General features: G+C 40.3%; 1 protein-coding gene across 1 annotated transcript in view; it reads left to right on the plus strand.

The window, feature by feature from the left end:
* Window positions 1–15,720, plus strand: part of LOC126108650 (insulin-like growth factor 2 mRNA-binding protein 1) — an 824,356-nt gene that overhangs the window by 762,814 nt on the left and 45,822 nt on the right. Inside the window, 3 exon segments of the mRNA XM_049913959.1 lie at window positions 10,866–10,971; window positions 10,973–11,130; window positions 14,588–14,725. Coding sequence (XP_049769916.1) covers window positions 10,866–10,971; window positions 10,973–11,130; window positions 14,588–14,725 — 402 coding nt within the window.

Consider the following 15,720-nt stretch of genomic DNA (forward strand, 5'->3'; position numbering starts at 1 on the left):
CCTGACCCGTGGTTTCCTTCTCAGTCATGAAGAACTCCATGTTCGTGATGCATGTGGTGTGCTGATTATGGCTCACTACATTTTAGCTGACTGCATTTTATATAATAAGAGGGTTCAGTGTGGTTAAAAAACATATCTGCCCTCAATTTTAGGTGATAATGAGCTGAATGTGGCATGTGTTTCACAATTTTGTGTTTTGTCTTATCTTCTACCTAAGCTCTCAGGTTGACGCTTTTAATATGTTGTAGAACGACTGGCTCATCCAGATCTGTCTTTGCAACCCACCAATCTTCTTTTCTGGACTTACCTCGTAGCGGCTGTCCAGGTCGGATATCATTGTTCGTAATGGTCTGCCTTGACTCAACTGCTCCATTGTAACGTTCAGAGGAATTGGGTGTGTTCATGTAAAAAGGAATACAAGGGAGCATATGTAGTCTTATGTTGTTTCAAACTATCCTCCTTTCTTGTGCTGCAGCTCAATTGGCTTCACAGTTTGTGTACGGGTGCTGATCACCACATGTTGAGTGCCCTCCAGATGCAGCAACACCAGCTGGAGATATGATCAGGGGCTATAAAGACTTTGGTAACAGCTTTGACTTTATATCAGCAAGGTGATCTGTTTAAAAGTCAATTCACAAAGTCATCAGACTACTTAGGACCAAAGTGCACTGACGTTTGCTACCAAGCTTGTTGTAGTGTTGAAGATTTGGTGCTCTTTGCTTGACTTTGTTAAATTGTTTTTGTGCTTTTGAATTTACATGTGTTTTCTGTACTCACAGTAATTATAGAAACATGGTAAAAAAAACGTAGTATTGGGGAAACAAATTTTCTCTCCCTGTGTATAATCTGTTACTCCCGATTTGTTTTTCCCAGGTACATCTACATCTACATCCATACTCCGCAAGCCACCTGACGGTGTTTGGCGGAGGGTACCTCGAGTACCTCTATCGGTTCTCCCTTCTCTTCCAGTCTCGTATTGTTCGTGGAAAGAAGGATTGTCTGTATGCCTCTGTGTGGGCTCTAATCTCTCTGATTTTATCCTCATGGTCTCTTCGCGAGATATACGTAGGAGGGAGCAATATACTGCTTGACTCTTCGGTGAAGGTATGTTCTCGAAACTTTGACAAAAGCCCGTACCGAGCTACTGAGCGTCTCTCCTGCAGAGTCTTCCACTGGAGTTTATCTATCATCTCCGTACCTGCTCTTGCGTACAGTAAGTAGGATGTTACTGCTTCTTTTTATAGTTCTCATGTGCGAGAGTTGACCTTTTTCATTTTCCATAGTAAACTTTGGAATAAATGTCACTCGTAAAATTTAGAATTTGACACCATTTTCCTCCATGAGGTGGTATAGCAAAAGTACCATCACCATAGCAAACCAGTGTGGAAGTTTTTTCTTTGTTGTCAAAAGGAATGTCTCTTCACATATTGACGTGTTTGTGTTAGGTCGCTTTCTTGTCTATAAGCTCTTTTTACCATGTCTCTATTGTAATCTCATCAAAATTCGTGAAACTGACTGAAAAATTTCACATGTAGAAGATCATGTGACCTAAAGTTAGAACTGCGCCTGGTCATGAGAAGCTGTCATTGAGAAAGATCTCTACAGTTCATATCTCGTGCGATGCAGAAAAATGTTAGTGACTTGGGTGACTATGTGTGCGTCAATTGTGTTGCATGCACTCCATATTTTTATTTTAAATTTTGCAGGTATTGTCATACCTATGAAAAATTCATAGGCACAAAATGTAGGACTATCTATGTGGCTAGGAGAAATTACTTTATACTTTTTAGTTAACTTTGAAAGTATTTTGTATGAAGCACTCTATTTCAATAATTATTTCCATAAAAAAAATTCGTTGTGGGAAGAAACAACATGTGACCTCCCTGATAAGAGCCTTGCATAAGTGTACCCTGTACAGGCATGACTATCTGAAGAGATGACATGCACAGCATGCTCAGTGTCAAAAAATCCAGGAGGACACACATGGAAACAACGAAGTGATACTGCACTCTTGCCAGAATGACTAAAAACTGCCTTTATGTAAGTTTTTTCAATGCAGATTAAGGAATCCAGTAACTTTGTATGTAGGTTTAATAAAAATGAAGTATTATTTTTCCCGTAAGGCACAGGAGGCTTATTCTTATTTATTTGAACAGCATGTGCCAATGGAAACAGCAAAAGTACTGTCTGTGGGATCAATAAATCACATACCTCTCCATAGGGCGCATCCCTCTTCTCTGTTACCTCCTGGAGTCTGCTTTCAGCACTTATTCTGGTGGTTTAATTTCACACTATCTGCAACTTTTGCAGTGGGTGTGAACCCTTCACAAACTTGGCTTCGTGCAGTGACCCGTGTTCTCCTCGGCCTCCATTCACATCCTAAAGACACCACTCCAGCCTCGCTCTATCGCCTTCAATTTCACGACCTTCGTAAGGGACTTTGCGATAGTACCTTTTTGTACACTGACGGCTTTCAGATTGTCTGTGGTGTCGGGTGTGCCTTCGTCATTTGTGCCGACGTTTTTAGATATCTGCTTCTGGCACACTGCTCCCGAGCTCTTCGCCCTGTATCGGGCCACGGAGTGCATCCGGGGCACAGGCTTTTCAGGTGCGTCCTCTGCTCCGACACTCTCGGCACCCTTCAAAGTCCCTGTGCGCTGTCCACCGTACATCCCTTACTGCAATGGGTCCAGGAAAACTGTCACTTCCTCACTCTTTATGGAGCCACTGTGATGTTTATGTGGGTTCCTGGTGATGTCGGTCTGCCAGGAAACGAGGCTGCAGTCCTTGTACCTCAGCCCACTAATTCCTATATTCCCTCCGATGATCTCTGTGCTGCCGTCTGTCAGCAGGTGGTGTCACTTTGACTTTGACATTGCCATTGGTCCTCCTTTCGCGGGAATAAGCTCCAGATTATTAAACCTCTCATAGCAACTTGGGCGACCTCTTCTACGCCCTCTTACTGGGAGGAGGTAATTTTAATTAGGTTACTTATTGGGAACTGCCTTTTTAACCACTGTCATTTATGTGGCACTCCCCTGCCCAACTTTTAACTGCCTGCCATTTCCAGACAGAATGCCCATTTCTTAATAATTTACGTTCCTGCTTGGGTTTGCTGTCTGAGTTATTGGCAGTTTTAACATACGACCCACGGGCTGTCGGCCGCATTTTACTTTTTATCTGCCGTAGCAATATGGCGAATGTCATTTAATTTTTAGTTCTCGACCTCTGTTTCTGTACGTAGTCTTTCAGCCCTTTCTCCAAATCCCTGTTTTTAGCTGTCTTATCTTAAATCACTTGGGATTGATGTATTGTCATTTTTTAACTCCTTGCTGTCCTCAAGTTCTATAGTTTTGGCTTAGGCACTTGTGACCCCAGTTGTTTTTGTCCCCCGAAACCAAACAACACTAAACCTCCCTCTCCACCATCTTTGCTCTCTTTCTCCACTGTATCGTCTCTCCAGGGTTCAGTGGACTGAAATTGCCAGAAATCGGAACCCCTCAGTCATACGACAGTCTCTTGATGACTTTCGAGATCGTACAATAGCGTAGCAAACCGTCCAAACTATTGGTGAGAACACACTTGTTGTATGTGAGTGATATGTGTAAGTCGCAGCTGTGTGACCCGAGTGCATTCTTACCACATAAAACATGCCGGCAATAGACATCTGTTCGATAGCAGTTGCTCTGTGATGCTAGTTCGATGAAATGACACTGTGATGACGGTACAGATTCATAGTTGCGAGCTGAGGGAAAGCGGTCTTCTTACGTGAATAAGATGGGAAATGAATGGTAGGATAACAGGAGCACCTCTCCCAGTTAATTTTCAAACCACATTTCTTAGTCGCTTCTTTCCAGTTAGTTTGCTCCAGTAGCTAAGTGGTAAGTGTCTGATTGTTAGGGTCTGGAAAATGTAACATCTGTTTTTGGCAAAATTCTCTTAAATTTTTATCAATATATGCATTTTCCCCCATGCCCAAAATGATTAGATTCACAAAATTGAACATTTGCCGTGCTACATGACTGTTTAAAAAGTGCTGAATGGGAAAATTTGGCTGGAATGTTTGCTTTTGCAAGATTTTTTTACTGAGATGGCCTTTTTCTCCTTTTGGCTGTATTTGAACTACCAAAAAGTTATTTTTCTGTGGAGAGAAAGCAGAACTTTCCCACTGGTGAAGTGAATGCATCTCTGATTTAGTGTGTTCCCTGGCTTTATTTTTCCAATCTGAGGATTACAAAATCTGCGGAATATTAATTTCGACATTCTGTGGTTTTTTTAAACTGTGTAACCCGTAATTGACAGTACGGATAGAACTGATGAGGCACTTGGGCGAAAAATTTTGGTGTGGTCAGAATACTTGACAGGTTTTGTTTCCCATTCGCTTTAGTGCACACTGCAGATACTATATACTGGCAAATGGCTGTCATTGCAAACAAACTAGAACTGTGACAGCCAGAGGAGAGACGAAGGGTGCGGAAAAACTAGCCCCGCCTTCCTCTCGCCGTACAGCAGCCTGCACTTGGGCTTTGTGAATTAGGACTGATGCATTGTCAAAGGAATTAGTTGGTGCCTTCTGGTGTTGTAAGGGTCAGAATCAAAATGACACAGCACTTGGTACTGGCTACAGCACAGTTGCTCGGTGAGGTTTGCAGAGTATTGTACACGGGGTAGTCCAGGCCTGACCTCGGGTGATATTTGACACGAACACAGTTCAAAACACCCATCACCTAAGATTGCCACATTAGAAGTGTCCCAAGCTTACCAGTTTTTGAACTTAGCTAACAAACAAATGTGTGTGAAACTCCCACAGAACTGCAACATTAAGTGACTCAAGCAGTAGATAAGGTACACTATCATTTATACTGATCAGCATGATTTATTATGAGCTTGATGGCTAATTTGTACCTCCTTTCACAATCACTCATACATTAGCCTTTAGTATCATCTTATGCAGACCATTCAACCATTCGTAATTAGTACAGCACCACAGCATCGAGCGCAGCAATATGTCACAGCGTTCATGCACGTTTGTGCACATTCTTTCCAAATTGGACTTCACCAGATGATGGATGATACCAGATCAGTAGGACTTGTGCTGCCTGTCTAGATAAAAGATTGTGTTGGTATGTGTGGCCTGTAATTAGTGATCAACTTCCTGCCATGGTCTGTTGTTTGACTGAAACTTGCAATTTTAATAAATGAGGGTCAGTCTATAATAAACTAATTTTCCATGTATTTGAGGTAGTGGATTGTGGTACAAATCTGAAACTATTGAAGCCACAGAAGTGATTCTGACATCATATTGTAGCTCTACCAGTTGTGCTTCAATTTTGTATCCAATTGAAAAAAATTACTGTAAGATAAATCCGGGGGAAAATCCAAATATTTTGTTTTGATATAAACACCTTTTCTTTAGTCTCAAAAAAAATTTGTTTGTCTTTGGTAAAATTTGAAAAAAGGGAAATTTATTTCAAATCTCATACTACTTGCACCATTCTGAGTTTTTGTAGCAGCTCAGCTGCAGGGAAGGATCAGCAATTAACAAGTATGGAATTTTTGTTGTAGTTTTTATTCTACCTCTAAATTATTTTGCTGACTATGAATTTCTTAACGTCAGTGGTACTAGGTGTAGATCTACTATCCAATATTGCACATGAAAATTTCTGCCAAACCGGGACTCGAACCCTGATATCCTACATATCATGAGCAGTCACCTTAACTGCTTTGCTATCTGTGCACATTCCCCAGATTGACCCAGACTTCCTCGTGTCATACAGTCTACATCCTTATATCAGAGACTATTAAATTGGGATTAAGAGTTCTCGTTCGGCACATATTTTTTGTCTCACTGTTTGGTAGCAAATCTATATCTCAGACAGCAAATTGATTTCAAAGTATTTCGTACAACTGTGGACCGTCAAATGTCTGTTCTTTCAGACACACCTGTAAGTTTTATACTACCATTTGATGATGGTTAATCCATTGTAATATGTACAGATATTAATGCATGTACAATGTATGAAAGATACTCTTAACCTGCTGAGCATGTGTGTAGTTGTTTACGTTCTTTCTGATGACATCAGTCATCACTGAAGCTGCTTTTGAAAATAGATGATTGATATCGGTTTGTTGTTTGTTCATGTTTGGTATAGAAATAGTTTTCAGGTTATACAAGATACCATAAGACACAGAACTTCCCCAAACGTTTTCTAAACATTATTCATTTGCAGTACAAGATGAGAGAGTCCTGGTATGTCATCACTTCTGACTGCTTAGAACAATGCAGTATTGCATTTAATGTTTTCTGGTAAAAGCTGTTCTCACTTTCAAAGAAAAATTACCTAGTTTAAAAACAAGATTTCCAGTTTGCTGTGCCTGCTGCACATTCTAACAGAAAAAAGAAACAATCTTGGTGTGCTGTCACGAGACTGATTTTAATATTGATGTGCAGTGGCACGATTTTAACACCCGGGGTAAAAGTGCTGGCTATGGATGTGGGGCACTGTTAAGACCACCTACTAAACCAAAGCAAGTTTACAAAGGCAGTTTCAAAATGAAATCACGACACTTGAACAATTCTTAAGTTTCTTCCTAAGAAACAATTTGTGGCACCCAATTCTTATGTGCAACGAAGGAATACTGTAATTTCAAAATTGAATAAGGTTGCTTTCCCAGTTCAGTATTTAAAAAATCGTTCAAGGAGCTTGTGCTACTTGCTAGTAAAGGACCATCAACCTATGAAATTTTAAGTTGAGATTCTTTGTCCCAATGAACCAGCTGTTCCATTTTTAAAACCTCATCTAAACCCTGAAATCTTAGATGTGGTAGTTTATACTGTTGTAAGGCAGGTTAAGCTTGGGATATTTAATGGTGGCACCTATGCATTGACTTTAGGATGGGAGCCTATTAATCTGTTTTTTCCTTTCCTTACTGGGAAAAAATTAAATGAGAGAGACTGGGTGGTTATAATTAAATTGCAGCTACTCACGGAAGTCCAGTATGGGCTGTAATTATCATATGGCAGCGAAACGTGGCAGAAATGCTGACGCATTAATGTGGAATTGATTTACGCTAGTTCAGATTTGGCCATCAGGTGCAAATATGGTGGGTGCTGTACAGATTTTCATCTGGTCCCAAAATTGGAACTTACTTTCTCCAGTGTAAATCAGTTTTGCAGTAATATAGTTGAATATCTTCAAAGTTTTGCTGCTGCACAATAATTACAGCCCACACTAGACCTCTGTAAGTAGCTGCATTTTAATTATAACCCCCGGTATAATTGTGAAACTCCAGAAACCATTGTTAACGTGGCTGGAATGTGCTGCTTTTATTTTACTTACTTTGTCAGAAGAAAGTGTGCTTGAAACAGTTCTATGCAGTTATCTATTTCAGGTAATTGATATTACTTAAGTACCTGGTTGTAAGTGACGTGCACTTAAGAGTTGTTTATGAAATGTGTGGAGCTATATCCAGATGGCTAAAAGAGCCAGACTCGAACGGAAATGCTATCCGACATTAAAATCAAAGTAAAGGATTGGGTTGCCACCAACTCTAGCCACATGACAAACAAGATGTTCGTCTGAGTTAGAAAATTAATTAATTTAGCCATAAGAAAGAAACTCCTGAAAGAACATTCATTGTAATGTTGCTCACAAAAAAGGGATGCAATTATCAGTATGATCCAGCGATTGTTCACATGACTCAAATATTAAAATAAAGTTAAAAAGGTATGAAAACTGTGAATAAGAGCAGCTTGCAGTAACATTCCTGAAAGAAAAAATCTAGTTTAAAGAATTTGTTTTAAATAAAAAGAGAACACTGATTATTGGACCTGTGCACATGAAACACTGTGTATGGATGGGCTAACAAGGAAACTGAAAGGTGATTGGCGTAGGTAAAGGAGACGCAACATCGGTACACTGGATAAGATTATTTATTTCTTAAGACAGTGATACAAGACATCCTATATACTTGCTGTTACCTGGTAACTACGTACGATTGCTTGTGAAACGCTATACAATTCACAACAGAATCTCTTAATTTAGAATCGCTATTTTTATTAGAGGGGTACAGGAAGGATTAATACTCACATTCAGACCCACATTCACTCAAAGAACAGCAAGGATGGTCCCAGCACAAACATGCAATGAAGCTAGGTGGTTTGTCTGTGTTGAGAAATGGTTAAATAAAAGGGTAAATCTGAATATTGTGGTTGCATATAAAGTTGAACCTTGGTTTGGAGAAACCATATCAATGAGACCACACACACACACACACACACACACACACACACACACACACACTTACTCTTAAGATGAAATCACAAACCACAAATACAATTTAATAATTCGCGCAGGATATATTTAATATTCTAAAATCAGAGCAATAAGTAAACTTTTGGACAGAGACAGGGGGCCACAGGAGAGTTAGGCTCACATTTAACTCGTGTCGCCACGTGGGTTGTGGAAACACAGTTTCTAAGTACCGTGGCCAAATTTTAGCAACATTAAACCACACAGCTGCGAAAAATTAACATTTTACAGAGGACACATTTGAGTAGACAAAGGGTAATGGCAGAGGGCCAACAAATTCTAATATTAACCCACATGGATGGTTTCTAACGGACATATGGTAATGAAACAAAGAAAATTCACAAAGAGTCAAAAATTATCAAGTTTCAGAAAAGATTAGAAGGTATACACATGCATTGTCAGGCACACACACATTGACACTGAACTGAGGGCACACTTCCTGTGTGAGATCACTTCAATATGTGCATCACCTTTGTGCTACATTCTTCTTACGGACCAAAGACTGCATTAGGAATCAAACTGAAAGTCCGCAAAAGCCTTGCATTCCTTGCTGTGACCCAGCAAAACAATCTTTATAAGAGAAAACGCGAGGCCAAAAGCTAAAAGCTCCCCTCTCGCGGAGACATCGTGCCGTGCGGTTAAATCGACTCACCTTTCTTCGAAGAGACCTTGGCTGCAGACCATTGGAGAGCTGGAAGCAGACTGCCCATCTCACACTAAAACTTCTCCCGCACAACCCCGCAGCCAGGAAAACCCAGAGATGAGGCTTCCACCACCAAGCTAATACCGGTAACTTTCACACAAGGAGAACAAACCTCTTTGCCTACCTGAAAATTACTATGGTTGGCCATTCTGTAAGGCAGCAGACTAAACCTCTGTACAGCAAAATGAAACACACCAACATTCATTCACTCACGTATGCCATAGAATTTTGGAATAGGGGAACAAGGGATAAACATATTATGGAATCATAGTCATGAGTTCGGTTACATATAAAAACATGGAAGACTTATAATGGCGTTATAGACACATTTGTAAGTCTGAAAAGAACCAACGTAAAAGCCATATGATGGTTGTAAATTGTAGAAAGAAATAGGCTATGGCTAGATTGAATCATAGCTCAGTCTTCTCTGGTATGAAATTTAGCAACGAAAACACCCGAATTGTTCTGTAGGATGCAATGTGCTCTGGGAAGCAAATAAAATGATGATGACAGGGGACTATAGGATCCTTTCAAGATTTATGCCATAAGATTAATAATATGTAACTCAAGTCTTAGTTAAATACCTGTCCGCCGCTCGTGGTCTCGCGGTAGCGTTCTCGCTTCCCGAGCACGGGGTCCCGGGTTCGATTCCCGGCGGGGTCAGGGATTTTCACCTGCCTCGAGATGACTGGGTGTTTGTGTTGTCCTCATCATTTCATCATCATCCAGGAAAGAGGCGAAATTGGACTGAGAAAACGTTGGGAAATTGTACGGGCGCTGATAACCACGCTGTTGAGCGCCCCACAAACCAAACATCATCATCATCGTCAGTTAAATACCTAGGCTCTGGTCATGAAATTAAGTACTGATTTGACAGTTCTTTATTAAAGCTTTGTTCTTTTATGTAATATAATGTTCTTTATTTTGTATCTCGAGAATACATTATATCTCCATATTGTAATTTAAACCAATGTTTGTAAACACACAAACAAAAAACACAATTCTGCCAGAAAAAGTGAGAAGTGTGTGTGCATGTGCATGTTTAAAAATGTGTTACAGCATTGTTGCATATCCAGTTAAAGCCGTTACAGTGGTGTCAGCTTAACTTTCTAGCATCGAAGTTTGTTACGGACAACTCAGTTTCATAATACTGCTAGCTTGAAATCTGAAAAAACAAATGACCCTTGCATTGAAAGAGTGTGATAGTGTTTGTACTTCATTTAATGTGTGGGTACATACAAGCAATGAGACATAATAAACATCTGACACTAAGAGGTCTAAATTTCAAATTAGATATGTGCTGTCCCAGAAGTGAAGTGGAGCTATTGATTTATAAAGATAATTAAAAATGTAAGAAAAGATAGATTGGAGCTTACTGTTTGCAAACAGGCATAATTAAGACACTTAAACACAAGGTATCGGGCACAGCCTTCATCAGGAAGAGAAAAACACACCACTCATTCACACAAGCAAGCCCATCTTATGCGCGCACAACCACTAACCTTGGCTGCTTGGAGTTTGTTAGATGTGTACTTGCTTGTGTGAATGAGTTTTGTGTGTGTGTCCCTTCGTTTTTTTCTGACAGTCTGTGCCCCAAAACTTGTGTAAGGGTCTTTTAATTAAGCCTGTTTGCAAATTAACATTTGATCTTTATGGTAAGTGGCAATCTGTCATTTCCTACACCATTGATATTAAAATCTGGAGTTTCCATAGTTTCAAAAATTGTAAACGATCTCCTCCTCAACATGTGTAGATTACAGTAACGTGGTCATTTTTATTGTAGTGCCAGAATTGCAGTCTCGACACTTTTCGACTGGGATACAGACTGTACCGTTGTCGTTATGTTCCAGAGCTGTGCAGCAACTGAATGGTTACGAGATCCAGGGCTGTACCCTGAGGGCGGACCTGGCGATGGAGCGGGGAGGGGGCCGCGGTGGCGGTCGCGGGGGGCAGGGGGGGTGGCGGCGGCGGCAGGGGCGGCCCCGGTGGGCCCGGGGGCGGCGGTCGCCAGGCGGACTTCCCGTTGCGTATGCTGGTGCAGAGCGACATGGTGGGCGCCATCATCGGCCGCCAGGGATCGACCATCCGCCAGATCACGCAGCAGACACGTGCGCGGTGAGTGTGGAAATGAGATACTGTAATTTTGTTATCCATTAAATTACAAGCTTCACTGAGTAGATGCCTGAACACCCCAATCATTTTTGTTCTGCACTGAAGGTGAGTGGTAGATAGTGTAAGTCATTTCTCCTTGTAGTATTACGTGTACAAATGTTACACTAGTTTCAAAATTGTGACTGTTTACAACAAATTTCATAAGGGTGAAAATGAACTGTGAAGCTTTTGTCAGTATGTAAAACTATTTTAAATAGCAATCTGAGAGCTGTGCTGCAGTGGACACCACATATTCCCCTAATTATACGCTTTCTACTACAATGATGAGTTGGCCCAAAATATCTGTGTTACTGGACAGCTAACCCGTGTTCGGTGTGCTCTGTTGTGGTGCAACATCAACTCTGAAGTGTATTGTGCTATCCTCAGGAAACTGAAGAAACGAACTTCAGCGTGTTTGTTGTCACAAAAATGCAAACTAACTTCTACATCTCCACGATAGTGTACAGTCTCGAAGTCTGTGCACTCGAGAGGAGCTCGTGAAACTTCATTGCACTGTTCTTCCTGATCCACTCTACAGCCCGGATCTCACTCCTTCAGAAATCTGTGTGTTTGGCCCAGTGAAGGATCCACTGCTTCATTGTGTACGTCAATGAAAATGTAGGTCTTTCGTTACTGACATACTTAAGTTACTGTCTGCACTTGTTACATTTTTACAGTTTTGGATTACCTGTTATAAGTCTGCTGATGAATGACTGCCTTCAGAAATTCTGTTGCACGAGCTACTCCATCCCACTGCCTTGTATGAATTTGCTTTTCTTTTGGATTTCGATCCTTTTTGGGTTATATTGAAATGTCAGATCATGACTGCTACTTTGAGCCACTGAATAAACTTCACTATTATTTGCACTTCTCTATATTTAAAGTCTTCAAGTCTCCCAATGACAGATCGCAATAATTAAAACACAAAGTAGTTTAACCAAACATCAAAAATTAACACCTACTGATACACTAAGTCTTATCCTTAGGTCATACATCAAAGTTCTGTTTAACATAAAAGTGATTAATTTATTTTTGGGTCCCCATTGAAATTGTTGGCACCCCTCTTACTCGGAGCCATCGATGACACCGCCAACTAGGAATGCCAAAGCATATGTATAGTCTCGCACAACAAGTGAACACTGGCTGCTGCCCTTGTTGCAATCCACTCTCTGTACGGATGCAGGCAGGGGTGCACTGTATCTGCTCCTTTCTTGTACACTATTTAACAATTTTCTTTTATCACAGTTGTCTAGCGGTTATGAATAACAGTAGTGGATTGGGGTATTTATAAAATGCCCTGTTAACTACAGTACAGTGTTGGAATTTCTTAATGCAGCATTCTTAATTCTGTCTAAATTACCTGAATATGCAGCTGGCTGATTTTATAATCTCCTTTACTTGCTGTTACTGAAACTTTTTTTTTGAACCATTGTTGAGCATGCCTATAGGGAACTCCATCTTCAAAAATCTTCCTGTCCTGTAAGCAACTGTATAATGCACACGCATCACCCATTAGTTATGTACAGTATTTCAAACTACTATTATCGCGTAATAAAAATATGCACAGCTATTTCATTGTATGATTTTCATTTGCAATTATGGTTTGCTTATAGATTGAAATAAAGTTAGCTACATAAGGTAGAAATGAAGTTTTTGCAGATTGAAGCAAACCAAGATTGGAAACAAGTGTGAATCCAAGACCACTAGACGATTAAATTAATATATGTATGATAGCATAAATATTCCTGTGATAGGAGTTTGAAATTCGGATTTGCAATACTGTACTTAATTGTGTGGTAATATGGGCTTCCAAATGTAGAATCGCACAGCAAGGATTGCCCCCCCCCCCCCCCCCCCCCCCCCCCCCCGACCCCTCAGAGGGCGCCTACTATACCATTCAGAGGCGTATTGTCTTTAGGGGCAGGCAGCTCTGTGAACTGGCCTTACATGGACATCTTGTCTTTATTCGCTTCTTCCCGTCCCACATTATTTTGAACAGCAGTTGGTGAAGTTCTGTCTGACAACTTTGAATAACAGAATGTTGTCCCTTGTGGTAGAGTTTTGACCATGTTTGCTGTTACTGTTATTAGTATGTCTTCTGAGGTAACAGTAGCATCGTTTGGCAGGATATCTGTCCGTGTTGTGGGGCACGAAACGCAGTACACATTTGTCCCGCTGTCTGGTGCCATTTCCACATGTTGCATAGACAGCTGGTACCACAAACCTCTGGAAACCTAGTGAGAATTTGGCAAATCTGTGCCATGCAGAGTCTCCACTGCACTCCAAAGCAGTAGTGACAGGGTTTAAGCAAGCGCTGGTGACTGTTTGCTTGTAAGTGTGGTTATAAACCTCGGGTGTGATGCACTGTGGAGCTGGTGACTGGCGCCTTTGTATCCATTCATGTACTAGGGCTGGTATGCTATTGCTTAAGATCAGGGAATGATGATGTACAGTACAAAAAAAAAAAAAAAATTGATTGTGAGCAATTAGCCCTTATGGGCACACGCTGACGACTTCTGTTTAGAGATGTTTCGATGCAGTTTTGTGCTGAGTTTGGAGGAGACCCCAAAAGAGGCTGAAAATTATTTTAGATGTATTGAGTCTTAGAAAAGAATGCACTCGTGATTTAACTTTAATAGATTCCTTATTTGACAGTATTTTGCCCGACAGTGTCCTTGGGGCTACCTTCCCTGATGTATTTCTTATTTGTTGCAGAACTATGTGACAGTCCATTCAGCAGTAGTAAAAAATACTTTTTGCCCTTCTGTGCAATTGGAATCAAATGAGGATTCAGGGTAATGCTGTGTGTGTGTGTGTGTGCAGGTTGTGGAAAGTGCCAGGGGGGCTCAGTTGATAGAGGAATTGTCTGCTCTATGAAGGGTTGTGGGTTTGAGTCCCAGACTAGCAAAGAGTTTTAATCTGTGAAGAACTTTTGTGTATATTATTATTTTGTAAAAGGGAACTGACAAAACCTGTGAGAATGTCTTCTGTCACATACCATCTGTTTGCAAAATACAAAACTAATGACATACGTTATCAACTGTATGTAGACAGAGCAACACTACAGATGGAAATCTTTTGGGTGTCAGTGCTTGTACAATGGGTACCCATTAAATAATAATGTTGCATAGTCTGTACAGTGACTACTGGAAACCAGTGTTGTCCTGTGGCATCGTTAAAATTTCATGGGTTAAGTGACAGGTTGTGGTGCTGTCTCGTAGTATCTATTATTTTTTGAAAGCAGTTCCACTGCTTTGCATATGCAGTTGGAAATGTTAGTGTTATCAGAAATAGAAATAATGATTTGTTTACTGCGTGGGAGGATGGTCTCCCTTTCTCCCTCCAATTACAGTTCTTTTTTTCTTTTCGTAATTGTTGGTGCATAATATGTTATAACTGTTTTTTATTGTTTGTTGTATAGCGTGGATGTTCACCGTAAGGACAATGTTGGTTCTCTGGAGAAGGCGATAACTATCTACGGTAACCCGGAGAACTGCACAAACGCCTGCAGGAGGATCTTGGAAGTAATGCAGCAGGAAGCCAACAACACCAATAAAGGGTCTGTTTTTGACACATGCCTCTATTCTCCTCACTGGTGTGTGTGTGTGTGTGTGTGTGTGTGTGTGTGTGTGTGTGTGTGAGAGAGAGAGAGAGAAAATTTCTGTTTTGCCTCAGCTGCCATGCCTTAACCAGATTTGACCTATCCCCCCCTCATAACTATAGTAGCCATTTATGCTTCACATATTCTTAGCTGGCAGCTTATGCAATCAGCTTGTAGCCTCCATTTTACTGTAATCATAACAGACATCTTGACATGCAATGTGCTCTGCATTTCAAATGTGATTATTTGCCAGACTGATATTTGGGCATACAGATCATCATCATTGGCCTATACTGTGCACTTTGATATAAACTGAAGTGTGTCTCAAGTAACTCTATATGCTGATTAAAAAGAATAGCTACATATTACTTGGCCTTTTCAATTGAATTTTTATTTTGCCTTTGAGAAACATGTTTTACTATATTACTGCCGAAAATAGGTAAATAATTAAGTGAAGTATGTTAGGTCAAAAAAATATAAAGATTCATAAGACTGTTCCTAGTGGTTCTTATATACAAGAGAAACAGAAAATGTGGAAAAGGTGCAGCAGGTTATTTCAAAGGAATTGTATATTTTAGGACATGGTAGCATAGAATAATGAGAATAAAACATTTCATATGTTCAGTTTCTATTGGTTAAATTAATACAGGGGATTGTAGAGATAAGTTTAGTTTGTATGTTGCTCCTCTAGTTCTAGAGATTTATTTATTTATCATCATTTTTGTTTTGAAGTTGTGCAGATGTGCTTAAGTTGACATAATTGAAATTTTCAATTGTGAGTGTGGTTAGTTTTCCAATTGTACTGCATCATTTAAATGTGCCTCGAGAGTGATGTACTTGTGTACAGGCTTTGTTATGGCTACATTGCTGCTGTTTGTAAAGAATACAATAGACTGTTTGTAATTAGAGTACCGGATTCAGAGCTGTTTACTTTCATTTTTGTTAAACTGTGT

Source organism: Schistocerca cancellata, chromosome 11 (genome assembly GCF_023864275.1).
Source record: "Schistocerca cancellata isolate TAMUIC-IGC-003103 chromosome 11, iqSchCanc2.1, whole genome shotgun sequence".
Taxonomy (NCBI): domain Eukaryota; kingdom Metazoa; phylum Arthropoda; class Insecta; order Orthoptera; family Acrididae; genus Schistocerca; species Schistocerca cancellata.